This window comes from Lampetra fluviatilis, chromosome 25 (genome assembly GCF_964198595.1).
Source record: "Lampetra fluviatilis chromosome 25, kcLamFluv1.1, whole genome shotgun sequence".
Lineage (NCBI taxonomy): Eukaryota > Metazoa > Chordata > Hyperoartia > Petromyzontiformes > Petromyzontidae > Lampetra > Lampetra fluviatilis.
This window is the reverse complement of record NC_136299.1, coordinates 6070980-6093252: the sequence shown is the minus strand read 5'-3', so window position 1 is coordinate 6093252 and position 22273 is coordinate 6070980. Positions and strand designations below refer to the sequence as shown.

At 53.7% G+C, this 22273-nt stretch overlaps 2 protein-coding genes across 4 annotated transcripts; both read left to right on the top strand.

Moving 5' to 3' along the window:
- Window positions 1-7345: 7345 nt before the first annotated feature.
- Window positions 7346-14633, top strand: MAEA (macrophage erythroblast attacher, E3 ubiquitin ligase). Of its 3 annotated transcripts, none has more exons than XR_013639259.1 (9): window positions 7346-7524; window positions 8233-8415; window positions 9044-9247; window positions 9730-9854; window positions 11315-11434; window positions 11784-11892; window positions 12272-12405; window positions 12800-12991; window positions 13382-14633. XR_013639259.1 is itself a non-coding variant. In XM_078868083.1 (9 exons), exons 1-9 carry the CDS (start codon window positions 7366-7368, stop codon window positions 13475-13477), a joined length of 1281 nt encoding a protein of 426 aa, XP_078724209.1. In that variant the 5' UTR covers window positions 7346-7365; the 3' UTR covers window positions 13478-14633. The 3 variants fall into 3 exon arrangements, 2 of the variants coding, with proteins under 2 accessions (XP_078724209.1, XP_078724208.1); XM_078868083.1 differs by having other exon boundaries at window positions 9730-9852; window positions 11358-11434; window positions 12796-12991; XM_078868082.1 differs by having other exon boundaries at window positions 12796-12991.
- Window positions 14634-15654: 1021 nt separating this feature from the next.
- Window positions 15655-22106, top strand: SLC4A1AP (solute carrier family 4 member 1 adaptor protein). The gene is made up of 13 exons (XM_078868081.1): window positions 15655-16684; window positions 17422-17656; window positions 18131-18274; window positions 18495-18555; window positions 18759-18898; window positions 19231-19391; window positions 19524-19593; window positions 19889-20084; window positions 20422-20533; window positions 20643-20838; window positions 20985-21283; window positions 21481-21547; window positions 21827-22106. The coding sequence occupies exons 1-13, from the start codon at window positions 15722-15724 to the stop codon at window positions 21874-21876; spliced, it is 2694 nt and encodes an 897-aa protein (XP_078724207.1). The 5' UTR covers window positions 15655-15721; the 3' UTR covers window positions 21877-22106.
- The last annotated feature ends 167 nt before the right edge of the window (window positions 22107-22273 follow it).

The window sequence follows — 22273 nt, the reverse complement described above, 5'->3', positions numbered from 1 at the left end:
CCGCTCAGCGCTCCGCAGTTATTTGCATGTAAACGCGCAATACCTGTAAGGGCCGACTCTTCCCCAACGTTTACAATTCACAGTTCCTACTCCAAGCTGTTCCCCATTTGCATGTTGGTGCAGATAATACTTGCTCCTACATCCCCCCCCTCCCCTTCCAACGACTAACCAGGCTGAAGCCCTTTAGCTTCCAAAATCGGATGGGATAGGCCGATAGGGGGAGCGTGCAGGGTTGATGATGTCGCAGCCAGGCGAGACAAGTGAGGGAAACTTGGAGAAGGGGTCCGTCCACCCCTCTATGGGCTATCGGGGGCTTTATTGGGGATTTATTTTAAAATATTATCCAGTCATCGATTGAACATGGGGGCCAAGCGAAACGGCTGCCCCCCCCCCCCCCACCAGCTTTTGGACAGAGGAGAATGCCCCTCTAAAATGAGTATCTTTCATTCATGAGCCTCCACCCACACCATCAACAACACCATCACAACCGCACTTGTCCTGTCCACCATGAGCCGTGGTCTATCCACAGCTGGACGGAGGCCTCCCCAAGCCGTCGCCATCCTCCTCACTCTTGCGAAGCAACAACTCATTGAGTTGCTGCAATAAGGAGACCAGCGGTGTGCTTCCTCGTGGGCGCATTGTCTCATTTAGCTGCCACTCCGTCTGTGGTTTTGACCACCGGCCCGGCCATGATTCCTTTTGGCGACGTGTCCCACCCACGCGGACTGTTCTTAAGTCAAAAAAACGCGATGTTGAAAGTTGCGTGTGTTGTCTACTTCACATATTCCTGCTTCTCAATGCAATCAGAAGCACGCATCTCTCAGCGATCCTGTTGCGTTTTTGTTCCATTTTATATGTCAATATTTTTGATCCATATGGCATATAGCGGATAACATACACATCGATTAAAAGCATTCTTCTCAATGCACATCGCTCTGTTGTAGGAGCTAAATAGTTCCAAATGAGAGCCAATCGGGAGAACCGCCTCCATCTTCTCAGTGATAGAAACAAACACTCTGTTGTTATTTATACTTAACCTGTTATTCGTGAAACCCATAGAAGCACCCAGGGCGTTATTCATCGCCGATTACTTCCCGGGTCGCTGTGTTCTGATAGGAGGCACGGGACTTGTTTCCAACAGCCGTAGCGATCATACTTGATGTGGTGTGCTGGGTGCGGAATATTTTTCTGGTCGCCGACCCGGACAAACCCCGGCTGAAATGAATCGCTGGGTTTGCCTACGAATCCAGACGTGGCAGTGGCCCGAACACGCTGCTGCGGGGGACACGTGACGGGTGAATGACGCCTGTAGAATGTTATTTGTTTACTGGTAGCGACTCTACCAGAACACGGTATGATTTGAGTTTTGACAGCGCAATATGTAACCAATGGAATAAAAAAAAATGCGAATACACTTTGTTCCAGCGTTGATGAAAAGGCTTTACACTGGTCTTTTTCAGGACATGCAGTTGAGTTTCCCCATATCATGGAGTTTTATATTACTATTTAACCTATATATGTTTTTAACCATAATATGTTTTTAAATAAAAAAAAGTTAAAGATACAGCCCTGAAATTGCTCGCGCACGCCACTTCTGGTGGAAGAAGCGCCTCCATTAGAAGGAGCTACAGTTATCCTCCCCACCTCTCTAGAGTATTTGGCCTACTTTTTCACGCTGGTCAGACGTCTTGGAAGACGTGGGGGTACCCACACTTTACCCCACCCGACGCGAGAGACCTGCCGAATGACTGTGACTGTGGTGCACACACTTACATTGCTGGGTGGACAGGGGCGTGGGGAATTAATTAACGTTCCCATTGTTTCAACTGCCACGCCGGGAGATTGAAACAGAGAGCTCTGGAACGCAAATCCAGTGCATTAACCAATTGCAGAACGGATACTTGAGCGGAAATCCTGTTTGAGGTTAACTCAGCCCATTAACCCTCCGAATGAGTTCCACTTTTAAAAAGAGTTCCACTTCATGGAGAAGTCCACAGCAAATGTCTAATGTATAGACACCCCCCTGCCATAGAAATTGGGAATTTCCGTCACTGGCTCACTGGCTGAGATTAGAACGGTGGAGCAGGTACGGTGCGAAAGAAGTTCATTACATATACTGTACAAAAATAAGCATCACCTCAATGCCCATTTCAGCAGAGCATCTATTTGACTATCCACAAAAAGCCCCCTGCGTCTAAAAACTTTTTCCGCAGGGTCCTGCTACATTAGGAAGTTTGGTAAGTTCCTGCAAATGTTTCGTTTCGTGTTGGAGAGAGAATCGGAGAAACCCCACCAACGCATACAAGGGGTCCTCACAGACGGGCTCACGAAACAACTTACTGCATTATAATATCTTCGTCACCTTGACTTTAGGCTGGATAGTTTAACAAATGTATTCGTGATCCATTAACCCCCCCCCCCCCCCGGGTTTACTCACCGCGGGGAATACCGACACTGAGTCGGCTGGCGAGATCTCGGTGTGGGGATTTGCTCCCAACACGTGCATCCCTCTACTGCTACGTGAATTATCCCCAATCCCTCGGACCAGCGAGAAATATTCCCCTCTTCCCGGTCTCCAAACCCCCATTGCCCCACCGTGCCGGGTCCACCAATCTTCTTTTATTCAAATGGCCTCAACTGCCACGCGGCGCCACGCGTGGTGAAATCGTGGCTTTTCGCAATGCAAATCGAGGCGGACTTACATGGCTGGCGGTTACATCAGAGCACGCACGCGTGTGCGAACACGAGAGGAGGGCATCTGGCGGCACGTCGCCAGGTAAGGGAGGAGGTTACGGGGGGCGGGGTGCGAGGTGGGTGGTGGGGGGGACGGGCTCCTGGATACCTGCGTCATTGCTTGCGTGAGTTGCAGCCCGATACGGACAGCAGTCACGCGAAGTGTATGCGCTTGATTCGGTCGCCGTGGAGACGCGAGATCAGCTGCGAGGGCTCGATCATCCGTGCGCAGCTGCCTCGCTAATTGAATTAAAGCGGAGGGGGAGTGGCGTGAACCTGGGATCCTCGATCCGCCCCGGAGTCACTGTTGGAAACCCCCTAACATGTGCCAGGTGATTGCAGCTGGGAATTACCGTCTGCTGTAGGATAGGACGAACATTCAAGACATTGAAAAGACGTTATTTAATTTTCGCACAGGCTGTAAGTTCTGCCTATTGTCTGTCTGTGCAGAGGCCAACATGTCAGGCATTGAAGTCAACCAGAAAAGAAGTCAGTCAGAAAGAGCAATACAAGGATTAGAGAACGTTCGCAAGTTAATTGCGATACAATGAGTGGGATTGAACAGGACACGTAGCGTGGCGGGATGCTGACCGATTGTCAAGACGAGTGACTGGGTAGCAGGCAAGACACACAAGAGGACATCAACCGAGGAGAAGGAGCGATCGCAGCTCGTGTGACGTTTCTGGGCGGTTTGTTACATCGCAAGGGATCGAGAGAGGTAGCAGCGGCTACGGGAGGCCTCCATCTAGCAGTGGGTTGACCGTGGCCGGTGATGACGATGATGATAATGGTGAATGCGAGAAACTGATTCCACGCGATTTCAGACCGGCAGGTAGTCCTTGCGCAAGACCCAATGACTACTCGCCTGGTTAAATAAAGCACTCCGCGCGTTGCGAGGCGTTCGCGATGATTAATCGTTTGTCAATGCAGCCAGTATATGACCTTATGCGGCCGATCTCGGCAGATTTCGCAAGTATAAGCAAATTGAAAACTAATTTCTTTAGAACTACATTTTGTGTTTAGTTTGGTGTCCTTCCCCCCCGCACCTACAATTAGCTACGTATGGTGCGAAAGAAGTTTAACGTACATAAATTGAGCCTGGATACTGCTTGGATGGGTGACCACCGTGCAGAAAAGAATGATGCAGTCGACATTGCGGGCGGCAGAAGGCAACATAATCCATTGTTATTCTACACTGTCCCCCTCCTTCACCAACCCGCAATGACCAGATTGGTGAAGTATGTTCATATATCCTTCATGACCCACAGGGCGTGGGGAGACCCTCATCCAACTGTAGATTGACAACAATGGGATGTACGCGAGCACGACAACCTGAGCGTAGCCCACACATCCCCATGCTTGACTATACTCGCCTGTCTCTGTGCGTGGTAGAATGGAAATAATAAAATAATAAAAATAAAACATAATAAAATAATCCTCACGACGTTTCGGCCACAACGCAAGCAGCCGTCCTCAGGTGGATAACAGGTCTGTCGAGAAGACAGAGTCTGGAATTGATTATAACCAGTCACTGGGATAGGTGAGCAAACAGGTGAGCAGGTAGTAAGCCGAAAGATAGGTAGGTGGGCATGCCAGCACGGAGGCAGGCGGGCGGGTAGAAGCGTAGATGAGCAGGTAAAGCAGCTTGGTTAGGTAAGTAAATACATCGGCCCTATTGTTTGTAACTCTTGAGAGTTTGCGTTCCGAGGCGTCGAAGTCCAAAGCCGAAAAACCGGGCGAAGTGGACGGGAGTGGAAGCGAGAAGTTTCGAATTCACGACCCTGAAATCTGAGCTATAAGTGTCTTTTGAAAGAAAAAAAAAGCACCTAACCTTCCCTCCCCGTGAAGCCCCCTCCCACCCCGAGACCCCTCACCCTCCGGGGGTTTACCGAAGATGAAGGATAACATTTTTTTTTGAATCAGGTGAGAGGCTAAAGAAATGCCAGCGGGTTTAGGCAAGCGTGACAACAACAACAACAGCTGAGTGACAGCCAGAGGAGGGAACGTGCTCAATAGGACCTTCCAAGCAGAGATGGAGTGATGAACGCAGTTGGAGTGCAGGTCCTGTATGGATTAATGCGATGGGGAGCGGTGAAGCAGCGGTTAGCGCACTGCACGGCGACCCGAGTTCGATCGATTCCCGCTCACGACCAAATGAACCGGATTTGGACCGCCTCTAGGTCGACTCAGCCTTAAAATGAGTACCTGGTGCGGTGTGTAAACATCATCATTGAAGAAGCAAAGGCGGTCGAACGCAGTTGTTAGCCATGCCACTCCCTCGTGTGCCGTGCCGACATTAAGAGGTGCTCACTATAGCACTTGTCCCAACAGTCTGTGACAGGCTATACGGGGGAGCTTTGTCTTTGTCACAGGACTGTGAGGGGATGGTTGCGGCGTGGGACATCGCTGTGGTGTCCGTGTGCTGTACGTCTCTGGTAAATTCGCCGTGAATATCCTTGTGTGTAATCTCAACGTAGGTGCTCTATTTGTATGACTGATATTGATTATATCTATGAAATTGCATTAAGATTTTGTTCTCCACTGAATAAAATCCCTTTTTCATGCTCCTCAGAGGTCGAGGTGTTTCATTCCTCTGCACGCGTTTGGGGCCGTCCCTAAATGACGTCACGCAACTGGGGGGGGGGGTCAGACATTTGTGACGATGTGACAATGGGGGGGGGGGGGGTGAGAAATGTGACGTTACATCAAAATGCGCAACTTTAAATAACTATAGACAGCACGTTCTACTTAATTAAATATACTTTTTAATAAATGTTACTGATAGGAACCTCCTGGTTCCACCAGCCCACAGGGGATTATTGTGTCCGTCCGTCCGTCGTGAATCCAAAAATGGGAGGGTGGGGCTGGGTGGGGAGGGAGGGGCTGGGTGGGGAGGGGAGGGTGGGGAAGGTGGGGATGGGTGGGGAGGGTGGGGTGTGGAGGGGCTGGGTGGGGAAGGTGGGGCTGGGTGGGGGGTGGGAGGGGTAGGGCTGGGTGGGGAGGGGCTGGTCACCCCGTGGTGACCTTATAAAACTCAACGTTTAACCTACTCACGCCGGCTTGTGCCCGCCCTCACAGTCGGCCATATTTGCAGAATACACCACGCCGCCGTTGACCCTGGCCATTGACCGAGCAACCCAACATTCCTACCAGCTCCCTCCGCAGGAATGTGTTTTCTTCTACAACATCAGAGTGCAGTGCCACATTGAAAATCGCGTGACGTCTTTTATGGACGGCCCCTTTGGTAAATAAATCATTTAATTCTGTTCCGACAACTGGTCCCGCTTCAACATCTGGAACTTCCTCTTCATTTGAGACACGGTTTGATTCCTGACGTAAACTCTGCACAAATACTTGCTTCTGCAGAGATCTGCATGCGATTCCTCCACGTATACAACTCTCCCATCTCTGTCATGAGTTATGCTTCCATCTCTACCTCAGGGCTATCAAGTGCCAATCATGAACCTCCTATATGCTGCCCTCATGCTCCTAGTGCAGTGGACGTTAAAGATCCCGTGACCTCATTCACAAGAGTTGGCCTTTGCGTGACGTCGTCGTGGTACAAACGTGTCCATTTCGAAAATAATTCACCGCAAAGTTCTCAATGGCGATCATATATATACTGTAGCAACATTGCCACCTACTGTGAAAACTTAAAAACAGTCTTAATTCACTCAGTGAGGATCTCCTGGGTGAGCGAGCGTTGTCATCCTGAACTGCTGGTACTGCGTACGTCGCAACACAAAACAACGCCCACTTACACGTCTGAGCCCTGTCTCTCGGCCCCGCCCCTCACTGAGACCACGCCCCTCACTGAGACCCCGCCCCTCACAGAGACCACGCCCCTCACCGAGACCCCGCCCCTCACTGAGACCACGCCCCTCACTGAGACCACGCCCCTCGCTGAGACCACGCCCCTCAGTGAGACCACGCCCCTCGGTGAGACCACGCCCCTCACTGAGACCACGCCCCTCACCGAGACCACGCCCTTCTTGAGACCCCGCCCCTCACCGAGACCACGCCCCTCACCGAGACCACGCCCCTCGCTGAAACCACGCCCCTCACTGAGACCCCGCCCCTCACAGAGACCACGCCCCTCACTGAGACCACGCCCCTCGCTGAGACCACGCCCCTCACTGAGACCACGTTCCTCACCGAGACCCCGCCCTCACTGAGACCCCGCCCTCACTGAGACCACGCCCCTCACCGAGACCACGCCCCTCACTGAGACCCCGCCTCCCTCGAGTCGCGAAACTAAAAAAAACATTCTAGATTTGAAGCTTTCGTGACTGCAAGGATTCATACTCTTAGGTTTTTTCGGTAAAGGCACGTAGGTAAAAATGAAAATAAATAATAAAAATAATAGAAATAAAAATAAAATAAAAATCACGACGTTTCGGTGGACGGATCCACTTGATACAGCTATCGTGCTGTGACGGTTCCGAAACGTCGTGATTTTCATTTTATTTTTATTTTACTTTTATTTATTTTTATTTTTTACCTACGTCAAAAAAACATCTCCGCCCCCTTAGTGATCGGGCCCCGCCTCTTCCCCCGCCCTTTCCGGCGCTCTACCCCCCGCCCCTCGTGACCTCTTCCGGCCCCCCCCCGCCCGTGTCCCACACGCCCGCCATGCCTCGCGCCGTGTTGACAGCAGCCCCAGCAGCCCCCGCAGCAGCAGCAGCGGGAGGCGTTGGAAGTGGAGGAGGAGGCGGCGGTGAAATGGCGGTTCGCGAGTCGGGCTCGCAGCTGTGGATGGCCCTCAAGGTTCAGGAGTACCCGACGCTCAAGGTGCCGCTCCGCCCAGTCACTCCTCATCCCCCTCCCCGCGCGCAGGACACGCGGCCTCGCCAAACGATGAGGCCGTGGGACTGCGCTTCTAGGCAGAGAGGCGTGGGGGCCCTACGTCTCAACCCGCAGAGATTGCCCTCAACCCCAGTTCTTCCATGGGCCCTGGGTTCTCACGCGGGCCCTGTCCTTTGTTGTCTGGTGGACCTTTCGCGGCCGTGGCCCTGTCTTCCCCGTCCCACCCCGAGACTAACCTATCCGCAATGTCCGCGGATTTCCCTTTCTCTCCTTGGCTGTCTGGTCCATATCGACTCTCCCTGCGCCACGGATCCGCGTGACCGGTAGAGTCGTCGGGGTCTCGTGTCATTGGTACCTCCGCGCGCGGACCCGGGTCAGGAGCAAGGAGATTCCGTCCATTGGGTCCCACAGAGCCCTCGCGAAGTCGCCGTCGGTGGACGGATCCACCAGCTGCTGCCTGTATTCTCCACACCCTGTCCAGTCGAGGGGTCTGGGTTGACCCTGTTTAATCAGCACAACCCCCAAGGAATATGACCAGTAGGTGATATGAGTGATAGAGGATCTGGGTACCCATGACTGAGCTCTTTGTGACGAAGGATGTCTGGGTCATCGTGAGTGGATGTGTTCAACAGCTGGGAGGGGTGAGCTGTGAAATGCGTGACCAAGTCCGGCGGTCTCTCTCTGTGCCCGCAGGTTCCCTACGAGACTCTGAACAAGCGATTCCGCGCGGCTCAAAAGCACGTGGACCGGGAGGCGAGTCACGCCGTGGCAGCCGTGGCCGAACTGGAGCGGGCGCTGGGCGGGTGCTCGTCCGTCGGCTCCGTGGTGTCGCTGCTTGATGGCGTTGTGGACAAACTCACGGCGCTCAAGCGCAAGGTGCAGCCCCCAGCCTACTTTGCTGCACTGCACCCTGGTGGCACCACCGCCACGTTTACTTGAAGACAGGCGTCTCACACGTTTGCTCAATTATCTGCGTGATCCAACAACCCTGCCACCATCTTCTTGGTTCTTTCGGTAAAGTCACGTAGAAGGGAGATAATAAAATAATAAAAATAAAACATAATAAAATAATACAATTCTCACGACGTTTCGGCCACAACGCAAGCAGCCGTCCTCAGGTGAAGAACAGGTCTGTCGGAAAGACAGCGTCTGCGTTGTGACCGAAACGTCGTGAGAATTGTATTATTTTTATTATTTTATTATCTCCCTTCTACGTGACTTTACCGAAAGAACCAAGAAGATCAATCCCTGCAGTCACGAAAGCTTTAAATCGAAACCCTGCCACCAATTTGCAACTTTTACAGGCGTGGTTAATTTTGAGTAGCGTAGGGTGAGAGCTTGGTGCCCTTACGACTGAAGTCAGTGTGGTTGCAGGTACCCGACATATTTCTCGACACGGATCTCTGCTAAACCTACTAATCCCCGGGGATCCTGCTCCCTTTTTATCTCCCTGTGACCCCTCTTTCTCTCCTCCCCGGTGACACGGGCTGCGTGGCCGGGGCAGGCGGCCGAGTCTGTGCAAGCCGAGGAGGAGAGCGCAGGGCTGTGCAAGCGCCGCGTGGCGCACCTGAAGGAGCACGCGGGTGAGCACTGGGCGGCCGTGAGTCTGTGGAAGCGCCAGCGCATGGAGCGCATGATGGTCGACCACCTGCTGCGCTGCGGCTACTACATGACGGCAATCCACCTGGCACGGCAAAGCGGCATCGAGGTGAGATCGGGGCCCCTGCAATTCCCGACTACCTACTGTCCCACGGATCACCACCAACTACTCCCTCCCATCACCCACCGCTGATGACTCCCGTTCATCACACACCTCAGACTAGCCCCTCGTGGCTGCTATTCCCTCCCATCAATCAAATCGACCACCGACCTTCCATCACACACCCACTGCTGCCTCCTATGGACCAAGCCCTCCAACGTTGACCTCTGCTTTAGCCTGATTGGTCCATGCACCACTCTCACTTGGCTGTACCGACTACCTCTCTTTGTGCTCAAAATTATCCTCCATGCCCCACTGTGCTTCACTCCCCCCCCCCCGTGCCTCATCAGACTCCATGGCACACCAACCCTCCAAGGACCACCGTTTCTCTCTGTTTACCCACCTTCGCTTTGCCATATTCGCCCCTATTTATTATATTTTTTATAAAAATGGAGTTTGCGAGATATCTGATGGCGTGTGCCATGCGACAGGATCTGGTGAACATCGAGATGTTTGTGACGGCCAAGGACGTGGAGGAGTCGCTAGAGAAGAAGGAGACGGCCACCTGCCTGGTCTGGTGCCATGACAACAAGTCCCGCCTCCGCAAGATGAAGGTAACGGCTGCTCCGTGCACGCAGTGATGCACAGTTATGTACAATTCTAGATTTGAAGCTTTCGTGACTACAATGATTCATATTCTTAGGTTTTTTCGGTAAAGTCACGTAGGTAAAACATTAAAATTAATAAAAGTAAAATAAAATAAAAATCACGACGTTTCGGAGGCAACACAAGCTTCCGTCTTCAGGTGGAACCATCACAGCCACGACAGCTGTATCAAGTAAATGAGAGATTGCAAGAGCTACCACTCCGTATATATAATGGTTGGAGAGGGGGAAGGGCCAAGTACGGCACACTTTTTATTAATATGGTAAGGTGAGGCTTAAGAGGCTGAGCCTTTGTTATGGAGAGGTACGGTTTGTGACTAAGCCTGGCCTACATAACAATAGTGTGAAAAAAGAAACAAACTAAACATGGTAAACCATGCAAAAAAGATTTAACTACACTTATTTGGACCATGGTATTTGACAGACAACTATTACAGGTTATTGATAGACAGCCAGGCTTGTTTTACCATGTTTAGTTTGTTTCATTTTTCACACTATTGTTATGTAGGCCAGGCTTAGTCACAAACCGTACCTCTCCATAACAAAGGCTCAGCCTCTTAAGCCTCACCTTACCATATTAATAAAGAGTGTGCCGTACTTGGCCCTTCCCCCTCTCCAACCATTATATATACGGAGTGGTAGCTCTTGCAATCTCTCATTTACTTGATACAGCTGTCGTGGCTGGGACGGTTCCACCTGAAGACGGAATCTTGTGTTGCCTCCGAAACGTCGTGATTTTTATTTTATTTTACTTTTATTAATTTTAATGTTTTACCTACGTGACTTTACCGAAAAAACCTAAGAATAGTTATGTACAAGGCTGTACAATACTATAAGTGTGTGTGTGTATATATATAAAAACCGAATGGCATTCGGTCATAGGCAGAGAAAAAAAGTAAGGTCCTGAGTCTGAAATGAACAGGGGCAGGGAGTTGACACCGTGAATAGCAGGGAAGAATGAGCGACCTCCCAATGGGCAGAGAAGAATGAGCAACCTCCCATTGTGCAAAGGTTAATATGGGATGTTTTAATAAAGCCTTGCTTGCTGGAGAAAATAGTCCGTGGAGGGGTTTATAATTAAATTAAGAGATAGGCGGGTAAGGGCGAGTCAATGGATTACATTGAATGCGATGAATGAATGCGATCTTAAAATTTATCCGAAATTGTATTGAGAGCCAGTGGAGAAATTGAAGTATTGGGGTGATGTGAGGTCTTATTTACAGGTGTGGGTTGAACGTCTGGGAACAGCATTTTGGATCTCTGGAATTTGGAAATTAAGGATATGGGGTATAAATAAGAGGAGAGAGTTGCAGTAGTCAATTTGGGATGTGATGAAGGCGTGGATGAGGATCTCTGTGGCAGCTGCTAGTTTCATGCCTCGCCTGCACTGCGGTGTTCCCCATGTGTTGGTGTCGGGACACGGTCGATGCGCACCGGCCCCCCCGGGGAGCCAGAGCTGCCTGGAGTTCAGCCTGCGAATTCAGGAGTTCATCGAGCTCATCCGGCACAACCGGAGGCTGGAAGCGGTCCGGTACGTGGACTACCAACAGCATATGGGCACACAGTCGTACACACATACACAGGAGTGTGCACATTTGCACTCAAGTACATACATAGTAGTGTGCACATGCACACAGTAGTTACCACATAGGAGTGCGTACACACACACATTCGTTTACATATATTAGTTTACATATACAGTCGTGCACAGACAAAGTAGTCCATGCACTAACAATAGCTCAATCTACTGCAACATACACTCGTGGGCTTTTATTTTATTGTGGGGCTCCTCTTGTGTCCAACGTGACGTCGTGCCTGGCTTGTGTGTAGATGTGTTGCCGTATGTGGTTAACATGTCGGTGTTTGTGTCGCGCGTGTAGCCACGCGAGAAAGCACTTCAGCACAGCGGAGGGGTCGCAGCTGGAAGAGGTGAAGCTGGTGATGGGGATGCTCGCCTTCCCCGTGGACACGCACCTCTCCCCGTACAAGGCGAGCTAAATAAGCAGCTCACAAGCAGAACAACAACAACAATCATTCGCCACTAAGTGGCGGTGACTTCACAGCACTTATTAGGCTCGGTGCACCCCGAGGCGACATGAAGTATGGAAGGCTCACTGGCAAGAGGTCACAAGATAGACCAAGGTGTTATGGGGAGACTGTCAGACATGACTGGCAGACGCGCACCACCTGTGCTTCCATACTGCCAACCGTTAATACGGCAGTCTACTCAGTGCTTGCACACATACAGCCTTCGCAGATTGCACGCACACATAACATGGCATACCCAGTGTACACAGTCTTGTCAGCCGGTGGTGCGAATCGGCAGTCACACCTCGTGCTCTGAACCGTTTGCGTTTGGCTCCTACAGGAGCTGCTGGATCCGTCGCGCTGGAAGATCCTGATCCAACAGTTCCGCTACGACAACTACCGCCTGCACCAGCTCAGCAATGACTCGGTGTTCACGGTGACCCTGCAGTGTGGCCTCTCAGCCATCAAGACTCCGTATCCTTGGCTCTTGCACTTGCCCACGTTTAACAGGCGCTCCTCTATATGGACGCACGTCGGCCTGTGCATACCCACCACCCTGCCTCTCCTGCCAACTCCTCGATGTCTGTGACTGGGTGGGCTTGTGATGGGACAAAATGATGGCTCTTGAAATTCGTTTTCGGAGGAAAGTAGCTCCTCGCTTGTGCTGTGCTCCCACCAGACTAGTTATCCGGAGAAGCTGTTCGTTCTGTATGCGGAGAAAAGCGGCGATAATTAAGGCACTGCTATTGCATCACATTTAGTATATTGCCCTGAACTTGCTATCGCTTGAGTTTGGAGTATTTAATCTCCCCAAACTGAAGCCATGAGCTGCTTTTGCTGGGATGCTCCTTGACGGCGCCACAGGCAGTGCTACAAAGAGGATGGCTCAGCCCGCAATGCCGAGTGCCCTGTGTGCTGCCGCTCGCTCAACAAATTGGCGACGCCGCTGCCCATGGCGCACTGCGCCAACTCGCGCCTCGTGTGCCGTGTGTCCGGCCAAGTCATGAACGAGAACAACCCCCCCATGATGCTGCCCAACGGCTACATCTACAGCTACAACGTGCGTGTGGGCGGGGCAGCAGTGGGGTCGTTACAACATAGCTCGGCTGCTGAGGCACTGCTGCTGCGATTCAGTGCCTCGTGTGTGTGCAGCGATAACGTGGGAATAAGAGAACGCATGGGTGCCGTGTGATCTAGACTTTCTCTGTCTTCAGGGCAATTACTGGGTTTGGGCAGCACCTGCTATGGGTGAGGGACTGGGATGGAAATATGAGCTTTCAAAAAGGCGTGGGCTTTTTTTAATCCATATTGCCTACTGGCAAATAATTAACTTTACACTGTGCTTTAAAATCAGACAATACAATGTGTCATTGGCTATGCGGTAATAGCCATTCTGGGAATCTGGTATTGCTGCTGTCATGACCAATGTCATTTGTCATCCTCCCCACAGTCGCTCGTGTCCATCCGTGAGGGCGACAAGGTGGCATGCCCCCGAACCAAGGAGGTGTTCAACTTCTCACAGATAGAAAAGGTGTTCATCATGTGAGGGGCTGGCACGGCCTCCCGTGCTACAGGTGCTACTCCACTCATTAGCTCTCCCGCCCCCCACCGCCCATGTCTGCTCCCTGATAAGCATCGTGTGCGGTTGTGCCTTCCATAGTCCACACCCCACATTTCTCTTGTTGGTGGCTGCTCCAGAAACTCCTGCTAACGCGGACACAGAAGTCTTCCTCCACGCCACTTGGATCATCTTCCCCACTGCGGCGCCACGACCACAGCCGCTACTGCCATTATCATTCCCGCCTAATCTAAAACGGAGTTTAGGATGGTTGGGCCGTGCAGTGACCAACTGGATGGAAGCCTCACCACCGTCCATTTGGGTGGAAGCTGTAGACATGGACGAGGGAATCCATGTTACAAAGTGTTTCCAATCCTGCCCACCCTTGTGGAAGTTGAGATTGGAATTCTTGCACCTGTGCTCTTGGCACATCGCGTGGTTAAGGTGGTCCTGTTCCAGGTTGGTCGGAGATTTTAAAGCTGTGTACATGCGCAGTCAATATTGCCTGGCTTCACCTATACACGTGGGCAGCCAGTGGCACGAAGTACATTACCAACAGGACAGTACGCTGAGTGTGGAACTAGGGTCGCGCCGACATCGTGAACACGTGACCAGATTTGGCAATTTGCATCCAGAGCACATGGCGTGTTGTATAAACGTTTTGAAGGATATTCCCTTCCGTTTGCTTTCTGAATCGGTGCCGGCTAAGAGAAATGTCCCTTTAGTTGACATAACGTATGTTACTGGCCAAGGGAGGGAACACGCCTCTGAGGACGTCCCCTGTGGACGTGGAGCGATCTTGTGTTCAGGTGCTAGAATGGATTGTTACATTGTAGGACCTTGAGAGGAGGGTGATGGCTTTGGTAGGCCTCATCCAGAAGTGGACTGATCATGGCTCATGAAGGGAAATTGAGATTTTGTTCAACCTGCCGTGACGTTTAAACCGATGTGATTAAACCCACGCAGTCATTCACATCCACTGCTTTTAAGTGCTTTGTAAATACGAGTTCCTTGCGCGGGTTGAGATTCGTTTAACACAGTTGCTGCAGTTTATTTTGTTTTACGTTACCCGTGATGGCAGACCGCTGAGTTCCAATCGCATTTTGATGACAATAAACTTGCTCTGAAGAGCACGTGAAGCCTGCTTCCTCGTGGTTCGTGATGTTAACCTTTGCCAAGATGTGAAATGCACACGTGGTTTGAACGTCTTAATGGTGCTGGAACCACAGCGAAAAGCCGGGTGAAAGAGGCAGGATTATGGTTATGTAAGGGGGGCTAACACAAATCGTTGGTTGGCGAGTTGATTAGGGGCGAAGGCGAGTTTATTTTATTCAACCAGGGAAAACTTCAAACCAGGAATTTGCAAGAGTGCCCAGAGGTCATTCCGTAACCTGCTGTGTAATTTTCGAATTTGGCAACTTTGGACTCGGGCACAATTGGCCAACCCTCGCACTAATGACGTAGGGGGTCTTTAATGTCCCCTGTATCGTGGCCGTTGCAGCAACAGCAATAATCGGGCCAGCTGCCGGAAACGAACCGTGGTAACTCTACAACAACGGAGAAGGCACCGGGGCGCACTGGAGGTTGGATGGTAACAATGGCTTTGGCTGGGGCTGTGCTCGTGTTGAGTTGGGTAGTGGCCTTCACCCCCAGTTTGCTCGGTTCTCATACCTGTCAACCCATACGGGTTGCCCGTATTCTACAGGGAAATTGAGTTTTCAGGTCCGTACGGCGTACAGCCATTTCAATACGGGAAAAAATAAATGTCAGTGTGTTTCTCACTTGCGATGGGACTTTGTACGAAGAACGTTGGGATTTATAAGGGCACGGGGTGACCAATAAGGTCTGAATTTGTCTGTAATAAGGTAGGGCACTGATAAGGGGTTGAAGGGTATGGGATCTTGGATTGCTCCCTGTTGGCCGCTCTTCCGTCCTCTCGTCGACTGCGCGTCTCTTGGCGCAGTCCAGAACCAAATTCTGCTGCTTGCCTCTGGCCGCACGCAGTCCACGAACACCCCCACCACGAACAGCACCAGCACCACGGCGCCGTCCCCGCCGAACGTCGCCGGTATCCATTTTACTAAGGGAAGTATCAATCCCAGACCACGTGTCCGCCTCCTGTAACGTCACGCGCCAACCCCTTCCCCCCCATCGGAACGACGGCGGCGCCTCCCTTAGCAAGGTGGCGTCCCGGCGGCCACCCTCGCACCTCCGCGTAGCGCGGCCGCACGGATGGCGACCGCGGCGGGCATGGCCGCGCCGGAGACTCCGGAGGCGCGGGGACATCGAGAGGACCCCGAGGGAAGAGAGGGGGGACCCGAGAATGGCCCCCAGGGAGGCGCAGATCCCAATGGGAACCCCGAGGGAGGAGAGAGGGCATCGGGAAAGGACTCCGAGGGAGACAGGGATGCTGGTGGAGGCCCAGTGGGAGAAGGCGCGCGTCCTGACTCGGAGTCCCCGGGCGCCTCTGCTGCCCCAGAGGCCCCTAAGGCCCCTGCTGCCCCTGAGGCCCCTGCTGCCCCTGAGGCCCCTGCTGTCCCTGCTGCCCCTGCGGCCCCTGAGGCCCCTGCTGCCCCTGAGGCCGAGAGCGGCGGGTTCAAGAAGCCGCTGCTCCCCGCGGTTGCGCTGTCGGGGCCGCTCCCGCGCAGAGCCAAGAAGCCGCCCGGGGAAGCGGTCCACGCTGGGCCCCAGGGTCCCGGAGACGCAGCGGCGCGGGGCGACGCCGGGGAGGCGGAGCAAGTGAGCGGCCCCAGTTGCCGGGGCCCGGCCCGCGGGCCCGATATCGGTTCCCAGCGGCAGCAACATCCCGCGGAGCCCCCGCTGGAGTACACGGAGCCAGCTTGGGGCGGCGAGGCGGGCGAGGCGGACGAGGCGGCCGTGCCATTCGGCCTGGAGGTGCTCAAGGGCGGCACCGTGGTGGGCTCGGTGCCGCTGACGGGCGCCAGCTACTTCGTGGTGGGACGGCTGGAGTCGTGTTCCGTGCGGCTGGAGCACCCCTCCGTGTCGCGCCGCCACGCCGTGCTGCAGCACCGCGCGCACGGGCTGCCCGAGCAGCGCGGCCTCTACCTGTACGACCTGGGCAGCAGCCATGGCTCGTTCGTCAACAAGGCGCGCGTGGAGCCGCGCCACTTCCACCGCGTGCGCGTGGGACACGTGCTGCGGTTTGGGGGCAGCACGCGCCTGTTGGTGCTGCAGGTAGGATGGAGTTGCCCCCCCTCCTTGCCTAGCCCCCCCCCTTCCATAGCCCCTCCTCTTCCCTAGCCCCCCCTTTCCCTAGGCCCCCTCCCCTAGCCCCCCTCTTCCCTAGCCCCCCCCTCTTCCCTAGCCCCCCCGCCTTCCCTAGTCCTCCTCCCCTAGCCCCCCTCTTCCCTAGCCCCCCCCTCTTCCCTTGCCCCCCCGCCTTCCCTAGTCCCCCCCGCCGAACGGTCCCGCCGCGCATCCCCCACAAGCGCGCTCCCCCCCCCCCCCACCATGCCTCCCCCCGCATATTCCTTGCCCCCCCCCCCCTGCCTCCACCATGGTGACCTGCAGAACTCTGCTAAACAGAGTCTGGAGAGTCCAGCTTTGCTGGATACAAAAAGGGGCATTGTCATATTCTTGGTTCTTTCGGTAAAGTCACGTAGAAGGGAAATAATAAAATAATAATTAAACAATAAAATTCTCACGACGTTTCGATTGCAACACAAGCAATCATCATCAGGTGTGTTGCAAACCAAACGTCGTGAGAATTTTATTGTTTTATATTTATTATTTTATTATTTCCCTTCTACGTGACTTTACGAAAGAACCAAGAATATGAATCCCTGCAGTCACGAAAGCTTTAAATCGAAATTTAAGGGCATTGTCATTGTGATTGCGTTACTTTCTCCCGTGAAGTCCCTGGCACCGCGGCTCGGGTGACGCGAAGGGTGACCCTGTCGCCTTCTGCCCAGGGCCCCAGCGACGACGAGGAGGCGGAGGCGGATGAGACGCCCACGGAGCTGCAGGAGCTGAATCGGCGCCAGCGTGTGGAACTTGAGCGGCGCATGCTCGGGGACGAGGACGACGAGGATGATCAAGACGAGGACAAAGAGAGCAAAGGCCACGCGAAGAGGGCACGCGGAGGCAAGGCCGCTGCAGCCAAAGCCAGCAGCAGCGAGGAATATGCTGGCTGCACCTGGGGCATGGGTGCGTGCACAGCTTTTAAATATATATATATAATTAAAATAAGCATTTTACACGTGATCCAAATGTATGTATGCTGACCTTTCGCACCGTACGTAGCCAACCGTGCTAAATGTAAACAAACCAACACAAAGTTAAAGCGACGATGATAATTAGTTAAGTCCAGAACTTAATTTCAACTGGGTTTTTCCGGCTCGGCAATGCGGAAATTTTTTTCCATGCCAGACGCACCACATCTATCATACGTCTCGATATGGCTGTGGCTACTACCAGTTGTGTGCCACGTACTCCAGTCTACCAGAGACCCGGAGATTGCTATGAGAAATGAAGCCCAGTGTGCGTGCGTCTGTTTGGGGAGAGCCGAGCGACCGATATAGTAACAGCTCGGGGAATAACGTTGGGGCTTTAGGATCGCAATCATAATTATCTTTCTCTCACGTAATTATCCTGATACCCGCCCCCCCTATCTACCTCCAGACATGGATGACGCGGACGAGGAGGAAGAGGAGAAGGAAGAGGAGGATGAGGAGAATCCGTTTGCTGCTGGATTCCTAGAGGAGAAGGAGGCTTTCTACGTGAAGGACCCCAAAAAGGCCTTGAAGGGATTCTTTGACCGTGAAGGTGTGGGTTGTGCTCTTGACCCGATCCCCACCCTTAAACCTTTAGCTATAACATGAATTCCAACCATAACCTTAGCCATCGCTCAAGCCATAACATTAACCCTATCCCAACATGTAACCCAACCCCTAACATGAGCCCCAACCTGAATGGTTAATCTTGATAGAAACTCATAACCCCCAGCCATAACTCAGGAGCTGTTCGTGCACCGCACGTGTGTCAGGTTTGGAGCTGGAGTACGAGTTCGACCAGCAAGCCCACGGGAGCTGGCTGTGCCGCGTCAGGTAAGCACCACGATCGCTTCCCCACCTTAGCAGTTTCCTCCCCCGTTCATCCAGAGAGCGAGAGAGTGAAAGAACGAACGAGTGAGAGTGAAAAAATAACAAAAGAGAGGAATTGAGATCTAGAGAGCAAGAGAGGGCGAGTGGTTAGCGACAACTGCGGTGTAGGGCGCACGGTGACGCGGTGTCGTGCCGCTCTGCCCCAGCCTCCCTGTGGAGGACGCAAGCGGCCACGAGGTGATGGCTGAGGTCGTGACCACAGGGAAGAAGAAGGATGCGGTGGTCCAGTGCGCGCTGGAGGCGTGCCGAATGTTGGACGCCCGCGGCATGCTGCGCCAGGAGGCCGGTACGCACGTACGCATATGTGCACACACGTACACACGCGGGCTTGCACGTACAAACGCGGTCTGAATTTGGGGAATTTGGCTGTAATGGGTGAGATGTGATGAGCGTGATTTGATATGGTGGATAGGAGGTGATGGGCACGGATGTGGATCGCGGCTTTTAATAGGTGGGATGTGATGGGTTAGATGATGTCCAATATGTAATAAGGTGACATTTCAGAGGTGTCTTGTAAGAAGCGAGTGACATCTTTTGACGAGCGAGTTATAACAGGTGAGATGCAGCGATGCGCGAGACGCAAGCCTGAGATGTGCGCTTGATGCTGCCATGCCGCAGTGAGCCGCAAGCGGAAGTCCAAGGACTGGGAGGAGGCGGATTATTACGACAGCGACGATGACTCCTTCCTGGACCGCACCGGCGTGGTGGAGTACAAGCGCAGAGAGCGCATGCGCAAGGCCGGCAGGGTGAAGGATCGTGCCGAGACCTATGACTCCCTGGTGAGAGCGCACGCACGAACGCGATAAGTACCGCCGCCCCGACCGTCGAGCACCTACACCCCCGGCGGCGCGAGCAATTCCTTACCCAATGGGTTTATTCCCTTCGCTGTTGCGGGACGATGTGCGCTACAGGTGGCCAAGCTGGGTGAGGTGGAGCGAGAGCTGGAGGATGTGGACGGGCAGCTCAAGGTTGCCGCTGAAGGTCAGTGAGGTGGGGTGGGTGGGGGCACGGGAGGACGGATCACCGATATTGTCACACCTTGCCTGCTGTGTGATATTCAGCGCTGGTGCACTCACCTATACACACCCATTCACACCTGCGCATGCTCAACCGTACACACTCGTAATAACCTGTACACATCCGCTTTCACCTCTATACACCCGTACACACCCACGCACACTTGTACGAACCTCCACCCACCTGCACGAGCACATGCATCATCACTCATGCCGTGTGCTGCTCGTGCCCTGCTCCATATCCACGCCCGACTGCGCAGCGGCGGCGGCGCGCGAGGCGCAGACCGAGGACTCGCTGGACGCCTACATGAGCGAGGTGCGTGCGGGCGCCACCCTCGACAGCGCCCAGCGGAAGCGGATGCGTGTGCGCGCCTTTGAGCTGCGCAAGGAGCAGCAGAGGCTGCGGCGACTGGCGTCCGTGGCGCGGCCCGCGGCGCTGCCTCCGCTGCTGCCCCCGTGAGTCCTCGCGTGTTGGTGCTGGCGGTGCTCACGGCGACGGTGGGAGAACGTGAAGCGGCAGCATAAGAGCCCGAGCCAAGAGTGCATAGAAATATTTTACCGTTCGGATTGTGGTTACCGTTCGAGGTGAGCGTGCTCGTTAGCGATGGGGATGGTGTTAATGCGGGCATCGGTGTCGGTGTATTAGGGTTGAGTTTACAAGGTCAGGGTAAATCCCAACATTTCTGTCTACTGTGAAACTACTGCAGACTGTCAAACGGTCTGCTGCAAGATTGACGCGAATACCAACGTACTCACGATTTAACTTCATTTGATATCATCTTTCATTCCACAGGCAGGGGGTGGCCAGCACGGGAGCAGCTGGGGACAAGCCCAAGAAGATGCTGCCACTCACAGGCGCTATGCGAGGAGGCAGCCGACTGAGGCTCAAGACGGGCGCTATCGGGGTGAGTGGCTGGCCAACCGTCCGTCGCACCGCTTGTGCCCACAATCCCTGATTCTGCACCATGCAGCCGTGTGTTTGGCTTCTCAACATCGGGGACTTCCTCTCACCAGGGCCTCCCTGTGAAGCGCCCGGCGCTGCCCAGCAGCTTGTTCAACACCAAGTCCGCCGCGCCCGAGGAGGAGGAGGATGAGGAGGAGGAGGAAGACGAGGAGGAGGAGGAGGAGAGGCCAGGGGGGGCGGGGGCACGTCTCGCACCCGGTGGAGACAAGAGGAAGGAGGCGGGGACCCAAGGGAGACCGGCTCACAGTGAGGGCCCCCACCGTGCAGGGTAGAGTTGGGGCTGTGCTGTGCCCAATTAGCGAAACGCTTTGCTTTCTGCGAGGTTGTGGATTCTGCTCAATTTCTTGTGCTGCTGTTTCTGGTGACCCGGTCGCCCTCCCTCTCAACCACAGATCACCCCTCAAGCACACAGTGCGATGGGCCCCCCAGCTCCTCTACAGCAACGGACGGACCCCCCAGCCCTGCCAAGCCAACTGATATGACCCCAAGCCACTCTAAGCAAACTTATGAGCCCTGCAGCTCCTCCACGCTAACAGACGCGCACTCCAGCACCTCCAAGCGGATGCATGGCCCCCTCGGCTTGTCCAAGCCGGCGGATGAGCCCCCCGGCTCCACAACACCATCGGATGAACCTGCCGCCACCTCTGAGAAGGCACCAACAAAGAGGAGGAAGTCGTACGGCCATAAGAAGGCAAGTGTTTGAATTTCTGCAGCATTCGTATGCTGGTGTTTACTCTGGACGTGTCAGGGAGGTGGCGAGTGTGGTGATGTATCAAGTGGGGGGAGCCGAGTGTTGCAAGTGTTGAGTTGTGGTTGCGCAGTGTGGTGAGAGGTGTTTCAAATCCGGACTCTTTAACGCCAACACCTAACCCCCTTTCCCATCGCCAGGGCACCGACGCAGGGACCGCCTACCCCCAAAACGACCCCGACTACCACGTGTGGGTCCCTCCCACAGGTACGTGAATGGCAGAGGTGTGGGTGCTTGTAGGTAGGAGAGCTGTCAGGTTTGGGTGTGTATAGATTAGTGAGCTTGCAGGTGTTAGGGGCGTATAGCTCTGCAAGTTTACAGGTGTGTGGAGAAACAGGTAAGTTTACCGGTGCGTGGATGCCCTTGATGCGTGCGACAGGTGTGGTTTGCGGTGGTGCGGGGCACGCTCCGTGCCACATGTAACCCCGTGCAGCTTGTTTCTTTGGTCTAATTTTCCATGCGTGCTGCTGCTGGATACCATTTCAGGCCAGACCGGCGATGGGCGGACTCATCTCAACGAAAAGTTTGGCTACTAGAGGACACCAACGATCTCTCGACAAGGCCCCCGTCCACCGACCTCCACACTCTGCCCGGAAGTCAGAATATTTATCCTGGAGGAATCTGATGAGCTCAGAAGCGTTTTTTCACAAATGTCCAGTAGGCGTAAGTCAGCAAGATTCTAGGGACATTTTCAAAATGTGGCATTCCCTTTTCAAAAAGTCAGGTATGTAAGTTTATCATTTCATAATAAATGTCTTTTCCCGTGTGTGTTAGCGTTGTGTGTGATATTGGGGCGAAACCGGATCCAGTTTTATCGATTTGTCTATTTCTCAGTCGTCTGTGCCAAGGGGGAGGAAAAAGCAACGTGTAGAGCGGCCTTCGAGTCGCCTGACTCGGCCCAACGGCATCCCCATGACACGGATCCCCTACACG